Source organism: Alosa sapidissima, chromosome 15, assembly GCF_018492685.1.
Source record: "Alosa sapidissima isolate fAloSap1 chromosome 15, fAloSap1.pri, whole genome shotgun sequence".
In the NCBI taxonomy this organism is placed as follows: Eukaryota; Metazoa; Chordata; class Actinopteri; order Clupeiformes; family Clupeidae; genus Alosa; species Alosa sapidissima.
Window position 1 is genome coordinate 16685083 of NC_055971.1, and position 12375 is coordinate 16697457.

Below are 12375 nucleotides of genomic sequence, written 5' to 3' on the forward strand. Positions count from 1 at the left end.
CAAAAAATATGCCTGTCCATCCTCCTGGTCCCCCCTCTGCCTCACAGCCTCTTAGTCATAAGACTGCAGCACCAGCTCATCTGATCTGGATTCAGTCAGATGCTCCCAAGGTTACAGATAAAAGCCTCATCACTGATCACAGCGCAAAATCCCTCCCCTGGGGACTTAAGCAAAGACCAACCTGTCCTCTCGCAAGTTAATATCTATAATCAGGGAAGATGAAGAGAAGATGAGTCACAATGAAAAGAGCTTGCATTTTGCAAATCACACACACACACATCTAATTAGCAATATCCTGGGCAGTGAGAGTGTGTGTGTGTGTGGCACTGACGCAAAAAATCCCTCACCGTAAGATTAGCCTGGTAATGCGATTTGATGCTGAATGCTTAAAGAAGTTGAAATGAGACTCAACGGAGGTATTTGAGCGTCAGCCGTGGATGAATGGAGTGACGGAGCTCGGATGAGAAAAGGCTCCCAGTGTGCGTCGCAGTGAAAAGGACAGGCTCAGGGGACTTCTAATTGAAATATTTAAGCTCTTCAAGGGATTAATAGGGCAGACTATAGAATTTCTTTCACAATGAAAGGAGTTAACTGGCAAAGGCTGACAGTGGTTTTAAGAAAACACACACCCATACACACACACACGTGTACACATACATACACACAGTGTATACACACACACACACACACACACACACACACACACACACACACACACTACAAATGGATGCTCATTTGAATTCTTTATTCAGCACCACAATTTATGCCAAGAGAACATATATGTAACACACACACACACACACACACACATCCCCATACAAACAAATAGGTACACACACATCGAGGAGTCTCTGCTTCCCACTGACAGAATGACTTTTTGATTTTGCCAAGTGGAGGAAGGGGGGGGGGGGTGCCAGTCTAATCTTTCTGAATGAATCACTGGTTTAGCGGCGCTGCGATGGTGTTGGCCCCCACCTTGGCATTTGAGCAACTCCAATTCCTGAACTCCCTCTAATCCCCTCAAGGGGCTGGCTGGAGATGCGGATTAAGGGTATCCCAGGCCCACCCTGTCATTTCACTTGAGAGTAATGAAAATGAATTACATTTCCAGCCAGAGCCATGAACTCCAGCACCAAGGCCACTTATTTAAAGTGATGCACAGACTCGTGTTTAATCTCACCAGGCTTTCAATCATGGTTTGGAATATTTTGAAAATAAATAAATAAATATTTTGGCCATTAGATAGAGCATGGGTAGCATGACCCCGCCCACCTAGATCTCTTTTCAGGTTGATTCAGTCTGGAACACCATAGTTCATAACCGTTTCCCTTAGACAAGACAAAATGTCAGGCCAATCAGCGATGAGAGGGGAAGACGAAACCAAAACTTATTGTGATAAACAGAAGCAGCAACACATGTAAAACAATGCAGGAAAAATGCAGAAATGTATTTACAGCAAAGGTAGACCCACATACATTGTTTCCTGACTGTTGATGCTGTTTATTGTCAGTTTGTAAAGTGTAGGTGATGTAGGAAGTAATGTTAAGAATCTCTTATCAATATGATTGGTAAGGCTGGACCAATGTTTTTAAAGTTAGTGTCCATCGCAAAGTGTTAGAAACGTTTCCCAATCGAGAGTCACCAGACTATTCACTGCACATAGATAACAAACACATTTTTAGATACAAATGCAGATATTTACTAATAATTGATTACAGTAGTAATCTTCATTACCATATTCTCAAACCATAATGAGAAATGTCCATAGCTGATGACTGAATACATGACTGATTGGCTATACTTATGGCTTTAGAATATGTTAGATATAATGTATGGAACGCCAGTCATTATCGGGAAAATAAGTCCCTTCAGGGGGAAGCAAGTCCGCCCTGTCGGGACTTATTTTCAGATAATTACCGGTGTTCTATACATTGTCTCTTACATATTCTGAAACCATAAGTATAGCTAATCAATCATGTAATCAGTCATCAGCTGATATTTCCCACTGGAATTACAGTGATTGCTACCACACAGTACTACTAGGAAAATACAGTATTTCATTATACTTTTAATGCAGAGGTGGGTAGAGGATTTCCACCAAGGGGCGCTGTTTCACCATGTAGAAGCTAAGAATAGGTGCCCAGAATGGAATGTTGACTTAGCTCAGCAGATGGGAAAAGAAGGTTTGGAACCCCTTTGTTTTAAAAGGTCATTGATTTCTTCATTTGTTGCTCAAACAAAAATAGTGTGAACTTCACTAAGTGTGTTATTTTAGGGAGCCGTCGACTGAAATTGAAAACCAAATAATAGCTGTTTGAATTGCATTTCAAATGAATTGCTTTTCAAAGGGAAAAGAAACCAAGTTAAATGTCACGTTTTCAGAATATTACTTGACATTCTCAGGTGCCACACGGCTACAGAGAAAGTCATCATCATTCGCACATCCTCACATACAGTATGGGTAGGCCTACGTTGCCTTAAGCCTTAGTCTAGGTGAGCTAAATCAATTTGCTAACTTAGCCCATGGGTAAGACCTTAACCGCAAAGATTGAGCTCAGTGGTCCCACATAATGCCACACCATAGCTTTTGTTCATACACAACAACTTGCTTGTTGATAGACTTTGCACTTTACCCAAAGGGGCCAATTATGTTTGCTCAGTCTAATTCCATCCGAAGTTGGCATAACTCAGAAAGCTTAATGAAAGATGTCACCTTAATATTTTTTTTTAGTTCACCCAATATTTTTTTTCTTGAGTGGGTGATGTCCACCTACAGTATTTCCTGCTAATTCACTATGTACTGCACTTTGGTCAGTGCGGGCTTTGGTTAAATGTGCTCTAAAAAATAAACTTTACTTACTTACTTTTATCTATCTATCCATATATGTATAACTTCATAATTATGCACCTCACTTATTTCTGTGTGTGTGTGTGTGTGTGTGTGTGTTTGTGTGTGTGTGGGCTCCACTCATGTTCCTGTGTTTGAGGTTTGATCTGATATGAGCTACATTAATAAGGACATATCTGCCAGCTCAGCTCAAGCTATCAGTCACTGTGACAGACTGCGCTGCCTAATGTCCTGTTCAGAGAGATGGGCCGGCCAACCAGCCCCACAGATCATGGTTCCCTCGTTCCCATGGACAAAGCGTGTGAATCTGCTGACCTTCACGTATGCAGCCACGTCTCCCGCTGAACGCCTACTATCTGAGGGTAACTCAGGGCAACCAATTATGGGCAACTTAATCTCAATTATGGTGCTCCAGCTAAAGCTTATTTTTATTGTAAGATAGTTCAGTTCACAGAATAAATCCAATAGAATTCAATGAGGTAGTACAGTACCTTTTTCAATTTATCTGTTCCAGTAATTTTCCTTGTTTTGGACTTTGTTTTGCCTGCAGGGTTGCATGGGCGCTTATGTCTTATGTTGGTGGTTTTTCGGGCTGGTTTGTTTTCACAGTAGGCCTACTTGCTTTCATGCTGCCCACAAATCAAATCCTCCCTCCAGCGTTATGGAGTTTTTCTACCTGTTGAAGAGATCCACAGGGACAGCGTTGCCGTGTTTATGCAAACCGTGGTGCACAACATCTGCATTTGTATCCTCAAATGCCCCGTGCCACTAATGCCAGTCCGCGGCCTTGCCTAACGGCCATTATCGCAGCTGCCAGAGCGATCGCCATGAATTAAATATGAACGTGTGGCGACGTGTCATCCGCTGTGTCGTGTGTCGTGTTGGATGTGTCTCACTGCACCACCGCCCCCATCTCAACACACCCCACCCAACTCCACCCATTCCCCCTCCTACCTCTGTCTGGCACATTTCAGAGGAGGTGGATGTAATAATTTATCAGACAGCGCTGTGTTGTCTTTTCCTGAAAAAAGAAGCATTTTGATGAAGGGGGAGGGTAAAGGCAGAGAGATCATTAAGTGGTCAATAAGTGATGAAGACGTGCCATAGAAAACATAAATTATTAGCAGCATAGGATTTCTTTTGTTGTCATAGCCAAAAAAATCAGACACAAAGCCTCTGCAGCTGAATATGTTAACAGGTTTACAGCCTCCCCTTGCAAACTGTTAATGTATCATTATTCTGGGAACACAGAAAGAATCTGTTAAATTACAACGTTGGAAGCTTAATTGCCATAACACAGTAGGGATCATTTGCATAGTCAGTGTGAGCTGACAGTTTCTGTAGAAAGGCTAGTCATATAATAGCACTTATTGGTCTGTGTGTGTAATATTTTATGTTCAATATATAATTAAAATGCAACAAAAACAGCATATGTTTGGTGATGGGAAACCCTACACAAGTCATTTACCCATGCATTTAATCATAAGCCTTCTCTGGTTTACATATATTCTCTTTATTTAATACCATATGCCCCCTCCAAAAAAGTGCTACATTACCATCTCCCAGTCTTGGCACAGAATATCGTGTCAAAGAGACACTGCCATCCTCAACGGTGCCAAAACAAGCAGTTATTTTGAGTAAATCTCTTTCTCACTATTGATGCTTTCAGGCTTTTCTATCATTTTTAACAAAGATGTTCTTTGAAAGGGACTTAGAGGGACTCAAGAGCTCGCAAATCAGGAAGTGCTGCTCAGTGGGCACACCATCCCGAGCTCCGAATAGTGTGTGACCTCTTTAGAGAATTCCTGGGTGACATGACTGCAGTGCTGTATGAGTCCGCTCCCGTAGAGAGAGAGAGAGAGAGAGAGAGAGAGAGAGAGACAGAGAGACAGAGAGAGACAGAGAGAGAGAGGGGGGGTGGATGCTGTGTTTGAAGACACTGGGCTTAGGCCACGGCACACAATGAAAGAGAGAGAGAGAGGAAAACTACGACTGCAAATCATAATGCAGACATGCTGTACACTGACCTGTGAGTGGCTTTGAAAGCTGGTGATGAATACAAGAAGAGAGAGAGAGAAAGAGAGAGAAAGAAAGAGAGAAATACAATAAAGAGAGAGAGAGAGAGTGAGGGAGAGAGAGAGAGACACACACACACATGAGCGAATGTCTTTAATGTGTTGGTGTGTGCACTGAGATGAAATCACGCTGTCTCACACTGCAATTAAAATAGGATTACTTTGCTTCAAGTACAACTATTAACGACACCACCAGATGCCATTTAAATATGACCATTCTGACAAAGCACATGCACTCCTTCTGTTCTGTCCTGTTGTGATGCCTGAAGCAATGAACACATCAGTCCGATACTATTCTATTTTACTACTACTCAATCAAATAAACTCCCTTTTAGAGCAAATATTGTTTACAAAAGCCAAAGCATATCATGGAGACATTTTCCAAAAGATCATATTGATATACTGCATGAGAGCAGACTCAATGGCCAGTTATACCATTGGGGGGATTGTAATTATGATATGACCTGGCACCTCACAAAATATGTCTCCCTAATTCATCTTTCAGACCAGCCTCTTTTGGCCTGCAATTCTGACACGGCAATAAAACACCTAAGAATAGAAAAATGATGAGGTGACATACTCCTTTGAGGTGTTCACAACGTGCAGCCTTCAGTAACCAGTTAGCATGTTGGGACCTGAGCTGGAAAGGTGTTAAGTGTTAGCCTAATTTGAGGTGAGCGCTCAGAGGTGCACCTAAAAAAAGACCTGCACACATGTGCTTGGAGCACAATGCTCTAGTTCTGTGCTAGTGATACAACCCCCAGGGCTCATGTGAAAAAAATAAATCTGTAATTTGATTATTTCATTCAGATAGGACAGTATAGAGTGGCAAAAGGACAAAGCGTGTGAATCTGCTGACCTTCACGTATGCAGCCACATCTCCCGCTGAACGCCTACTATCTGAGGGTAACTCAGGGCAACCAATTCTTAATCTCAATTATGGTGCTCCAGCTAAAGCTCACTTTTATTGTAAGATAGTTCACAGAATAAATCCAAAAGAATTCAATGAGATAGTACAGTACCTTTTTCAATTTAATTTGATTTTTTTTATTCAGTCGAACCTGCCTGCATGTGGGCACTTGGACCCAAATGTGGCATGGATGCTGCAGTGGTTTGCGCCACAGCTCCTCCATAGACTGCCAGTTTTTATATGGCATAGTTGTTTCAATGAATGTCAGGTAGATGCTACAGTACAAGTTGAAATTTAATGGGGGAACCTATGCACACAATCACAAACTAATCCTGCTACAGTTGGCAAGTAACTGTAAATGTCACATATACTCTCTCTCTCTCTATCTCTCTCCTAAACACCCCCACCCCCACCTCTCAACACACACACACATACACACACACACACACACACACACACACACCTATTTTTGCCCTCATTGCCCTGTGACCTTTAGTGTGTAACAACACTGTCCTCTCCTTTCACAACAGAAAACTAAATACTTTCTCTTACAACAGAAACGCATACACGCCCACTCACTCTACACAGGGGTCAAGTCCTACATGGCATGACAGTCTGCATCAGCTGCTCCTTTCCATCTAACGGGACAGGGCAACCACCCCAGATCAGCCCTCTCCCCTCTTCTCTCCGCTCAGCGCACGCAGGCGTGGTGAGCGGTACTGCAGACAGGGGGCGGCAACATGGCGGAGAGCGTGATGCTTGTGCTGGAGCAGGAGAGCGAGCTGTGTTCGCTGAGATCAACACCGTTAGCATGAAGAACTGGCAAGCGTCCTGAAACAATCGTAGTCGGAAGAGACTGTCGTTCTTTCTAGCATCTTTAAATGCTTTATCGCTTACGTTGCTCCTTACGCATAACCTAATTTGTGGATTTTGTTTGGATAAAGCAGGAGATTTGAGGGGTATCAGGTGGTTCCAGAATTTTCATTTTCTTCCTATTTATTTCTGTCCTTGATGCTTCTGCACAGCTATTAGAGACAGGTGAAACCTTGGCCGCTGATTCGGGTTCCGCTGGTGATGTCGAGCGTGAAGCCGGTATCAATGCCGGGTTCGATGTCTCTCTCGGACCGGGAACCACCCCCGGGTCACAGGCATCAAGGAGCCACCGGCTCCGTTACCGGTGAAAGGATGGTGACGGGCTCTGGCTCAATGGTTCTGCCGGCTGGAATGATCAACCCGTCGGTTCCGATCCGGAATATCAAGATGAAATTCGCCGTGCTCATCGGTCTGATCCAGGTCGGGGAGGTTAGCAACAGAGACATTGTTGAGACGGTCCTCAATCTGGTAAGTAATAACATGGGCACACATGTGCATTATAGTAATTGGGTTTATTTTCTAGTAGCCCTTGCCTCTCTGCCTTCCTGCGGAATATAATGTCTTTAAAAAAGGGGCAATGCAGAGCAATGCGTCCTGGATCATTACTGTTAAGATTGCTGCTGTAGGTAGTGAAACCTTTGGCAACGTTATATGTCGCACTTATGTAATGTCTCTCACCAGATTATTGATGATACCATCTTTGCACGTTCTATACAGGAAGGGGAGAAAAATAAAACGTTTTATGGTCAAACTGATTTGTATAAAGACCAGGCACACTACATATGGACTATAGGCTACATATCAGCGCAACTTGTCGCACCATAACGTCATTTTAAATTAGCCTTCTTTGCCTCCATTTGCTCATCACTTGAAGCTTTTATTTTATGGCAAATGTGAACGTTGGCCATGAGATCTTTTCCTATGCATGATCACCTGGCTTTGGATGGCTTTACTAACTCCGTCTGCTAGAAATCAGAGCTATCTCAGTGTGATGCTCTTTGCGTGTGTGCCATGCGGGCGCGGATGAAACTGTGGAATCGAGTCCGAAGGGGGAACATGCGCTAGAGAGAGTATCGCCATCCACCAGTCACTGAGGAGGATCTGGTCGGAGTCATTACTGACACGGAGATAAGAAGCATTCAAGCCTACCAATCACAGGACAAGAACAGTATACCAAACTGTGGCAAAGAGCTATGTTTCTTCAGTAAAGGCACTTTCAACGTTAGGCTACTTTATATTCTCGAACTCCTAGCTATTACGCGAAACGCTTTAAATATTCCAGTGAAGGAGAATAGCTGTTATGGCCACATTTCACGCATAGCTTGATCAGTGACAAGGTGAATGGCAGTCAGTTTCAGGTGGTGCTTTAGTGACTTGAAGCGCAAGGGAAAGAGATGTAGACAATTCGCAGCTGACAGTACAGCATGTCTGCAGGTGCTCTGGTTTGATTTCTGACAGGCGCTTTATGGGCTTTATGGGAAATTGATGGTCCTTTCCCTTCCACTGTTTTCCCCTTACATCACCTTACTGACCTTCATGATATCCATATTGATTAACTCCTGTGTTACCTCTGTCACGAACTTACACGATTCCTGCTCAAACCAAACATAAAGGCCTCTTCAGAAGGGACTAATCCAGATCACACCAGGTGAGGCCAAGTTCCTGTCCATAGTACATGGACTTCCCATGCACTCGTCTCTTGAGGGCTAAGATTGGTCCTTTTATATTGTTCATTCAGTGAATTAATTCTCCTGTCTGCACAGTGGGAAGCTTACTGACGAGAACAGGAGCAGCTCTCAACATGTTCAGGCAGTAAGTGGTCCGACTCCCGGAGACTCTTTCCACCTCTGAGCGTCATCGGGGCCATCTCCATGGGAACGGTGTGGTGGGAATAGAAAGCTTCACAGTCAACAGCCTCACTCACCAGAGAACGAAAAGAGGAAAAGGAGATGAGAATGAGATCAAAGATTTCTATGTTAAAACATCTTGAGCATGTCAGATAGATCTAATAAGGGCTTACTCAACATTGCTTTAATCCTGAACAGTGGGATAAACTGCAATTCCAGTTCTCTTCAAATGTGGTGTTTTTTTTCAGTGAATATCAGACTCAGTTACCTTGCATTTGTGTTGTTTTCTGTTAGGCTGAGTCTGTAACAATCCTCTCGGATTCGGTTGTATCTGTGAAGTATTCACAAACCTAGGAGGTGGAAAAATCGATAGACTGGCCACTGGAGGACTGTGAGTTCTGGATGTAAAAAAAATGGATCTGACCAGATTTAATTTCTTTGTTTTGACTGCTCTCTACTCACTTTGTGTCCAGGTCTTTTACAAGCCAAGCAAGCAAATGATGGGAACTCTTTCTCTCTCTGTGAAATTAGGTCCATTGAGTGTTGGAACTCTCTTGTTTTTTTTATTGGGATATTGTCTGTAAATTGGCCTGATTAACATAAAGAACAGTCCAAACCTGGAGGTGTTGTAGTGAATCACCCATAGCTGAGCAATCTCCAGAATATCAGACATGGTCGATGACAATTTGTCCTTTCTTCTGTACTTGAAGAAAGTTTATTGACCAACCTTTGTTGATCATTTGCTGAAGTAGTAGATGTCTAAGGTCAATTGATTAGAGTTTTGTGTGAAGTAATCTATTGGAGAGGGACTCGGAGAGGGTTTTACTATAGTTGACATTACCAAGTTTGTTACATACTGCAGAAGCTCTTAACAGTAGGCTATTTTGTTGTCCTTGAATTGTATTTGAAACAATGATTAAGAATCTACTGTCAAAGTGATGGAAGACTAGATTTTATAAATGACTGAATCAAGTTGTTAGGCTCATTTTTTCCCCACTCTTGTTCTTCAGCTGATATGTCTGATATTAATACTGTGCATGGATTTAGGGCATTCATTTAAATCACTTATTAAAGTACTCTTTAGAAAATTAAACTGATGAAGTACATTTCTCACAGTACATTTTTAATCAGCTTTGATAAATGACGAAGTTCTTGTTGTCGTTGGTGCTACTGATTAGAACAGTGAAGAGTTATGGATCATCCAAGGCTTTTCAGGGTTTGACAAACGCTATTCAACCATCATTCATCAATTCTGTCTGACAAAAAGGGAAAAAAATAGGCTTAAGTTATTCCTCTTCTGAGCAGCCTTGGTAAATGTGGTTTGGCATGATTCCTGGGGCTTTTCTCCTAACTCGTTCTCACTTTAAAACAAAACCCTTTTGCAGTTGGTCCTACTATCTTGACGTTGGTGTCGATTCCCACAGTGAATAGCTGAACAAGTGATTTATCACCTGTTCATTATTTCTCCAAAAAGAGAGCCAAAGAGAAGAAACATGGTGGCAGCTAATGATCTCTCACTCTCTCTCTCTTTCTGTCCGGTCCCCTGGATTTTCTGAAAGCTAAGAATCAGATCAAGGATGAGTCCAAGAGAGTCCAAGGATGACGGACACATAGAGCAGAGCATGCAGAGATGCTTCACATTTTAAGAGATGGCTAACCAGAGAAGAGATGGGTCTGGCCTGGATCTCGCCCTGAACTAAAAGGAGATCAGTGGTACACAGAAACCTCTCAGAGAGCCGCTGAGAGCAATTTTGCATTGCATTTTTTTCCTGAAGAGAACTACATTGGAGAACTCTGCTGGGAAAAAAGTGAAAATGAAAAAAAAAAGCTTCTGCAGAACACATTGGGTAGATATGTGGTAGCTCAAAGATGGTAGAGGCTTGCTTTGATTTTTTTTTTTTACCATGGTATGTAACAAAGCAAGGTCTGCAGGGAAGCATGATATACATATTGGAAGGGGGGAAAGTGCATGATGCCATACAGATTTCTCTTGATGTCTTCTTTTTGATGGATGTTTTCCCATAAGTGTGGTATGGCAGGGGCTGGAACACCTTCCTTTGATCTTTAGGATATGTTGTGGTGGGGATCTGCAGGCTCTGACAGTGTTGGCTTGTACTGCAAAGCAGAAACCACTAGAAAACCAAGGATTATTAATATGGCCTGCCGATCACTGTTTTTCATGGTGAATGTCCTACCAGAACAGAATATTAAACCTACAATCAAGACTAATTGTGGATAATATTTTTTTTTAAAAATATACAAGGCATAATTTTTTTCATATCAAAGGATAAACCAAATTTGGCTTTGAGGGTTTGATAGCACATGGCATTTGATTGTTACTGCTACTGGTTTGAGAACCCTTAAATGTTGTTCTGGAGTCAGTTCAGCGATTGGACTATGGCCAGCGACCATAGACTTCTGCTGTCTTTGTGTTCTGGAGCTCTGAAGGAACAGTTAAAGGCTTGACAAGTGGTTGTTTTGAAAGCAATGCATGTTCTGAGAAAAAGCTTCAAGAGTGGATGTTGTTCTGAGAAAAAGCTTGAAGAGCTAACTTTTTAACTTTTGAGGCATGCTGTCTTCATATGCCTCTGTAAAGAGTGGTTTGTCAAACCATGGTTTCACTTGACACATTTTTTGTATTGATTGAAATAGCAAAATGAGGTTGTAACCAGAATCTTTGAAGTTACCGCTCGTCCCACATATCTGTTCAAATGGAATGTGTAATGATCCTCTATAGAAGACTTTTCTAAGTGATTTAAGAAATACTTTCAAAAGCTTATAGCTAAGGATAAATAACCCCAAATAAAAGAGCTCTAAGCTTAATTCCAAAACATTCTTTAGTGACACAAATTTGGATAGCAGCACTAAGTTGGTCACAAACAGGTGTCACACAGGCATGTGGACACCGAGGCCCTTTTTTTCCAGAATTTAGGAACTTGACGTATTCCCTGGGCCCATTTACAAGGCCGTGTCAGAACTACCGTCCCTTATCAGAGCTAATTAAGAGAGGTTAGTCGTTAATCTTTCTCGGCTAACAAGTGGGAAATGAGAGTCGTAATTTAGATAAGGCAGCAGCGTAACACTGGCAAGCTGTCCCTTTAAGGTGGATTTTAATTCTATCAAGAAAGTAACGATTGCTTTGTAAGGTCAGCCCATTTGCAGTTCCAGCTGGTTTGGTGCATAATAAAGTTTTGATTTGAAGTGATTCTGGTTATAAGATTTTTTTTTTAATTTTAGCCTCAGGCTGGTGGTGCATCTTGAGGTCATATCGGTGCTTTGACTGCATTGTAATGAATATCATAAGCCAAGACCCATGGGGACCTGCACCTCATAAACATTCACAGTCATTCTCTTCTTCCATATGGTACCCACATGGATACAGTTGTTCAGCTTTGACAGGATGAAGAACGACTATCTGAATAAAATATTCTTTTCTCTTCTCTCTCTCTCGTGCTCTCCCTGTACAATGTCCCGTCGCCCTTTGCCTCTGTGTTGTTGCTTCTGCGTTTGTTAATCTCCAAAGCCAGCAGATAAAAGACACTGTGGCATGACCTTGCCACCGCGGAAAACAAGGCCGTTATTTATCATGCGCCCAGCAGTCAAACTTATGGAAGTACTTGACAGGACTTTCGGCTAAGGCCTGTCCTGTTCATCTTCAGGACTATGTTATTCTCAAATGCTTGTCCTCTTAGGTCAGGAAGTCAGGCGTAGACTTCCTACATCCCTCTCGGCCATTTTGGGGAAACGTCAACAGTGGTGGTTACGTCACAATACAATTCGCTCTTGCATTGCGTTTTTGTCCGCAAATAGATTGATCCCGTT

At 42.3% G+C, this 12375-nt stretch overlaps 1 protein-coding gene across 1 annotated transcript in view; it reads left to right on the forward strand.

Moving 5' to 3' along the window:
• The first annotated feature begins 6521 nt into the window (after positions 1-6521).
• Positions 6522-12375, forward strand: part of LOC121683409 (neurobeachin-like) — a 284145-nt gene continuing 278291 nt past the window's right edge. The window contains exon 1 of the mRNA XM_042063032.1: positions 6522-7174. Within this exon, the coding sequence (XP_041918966.1) occupies positions 6908-7174 (267 nt within the window). The 5' untranslated portion in view covers positions 6522-6907. The remainder of the gene's footprint in view (positions 7175-12375) is intronic.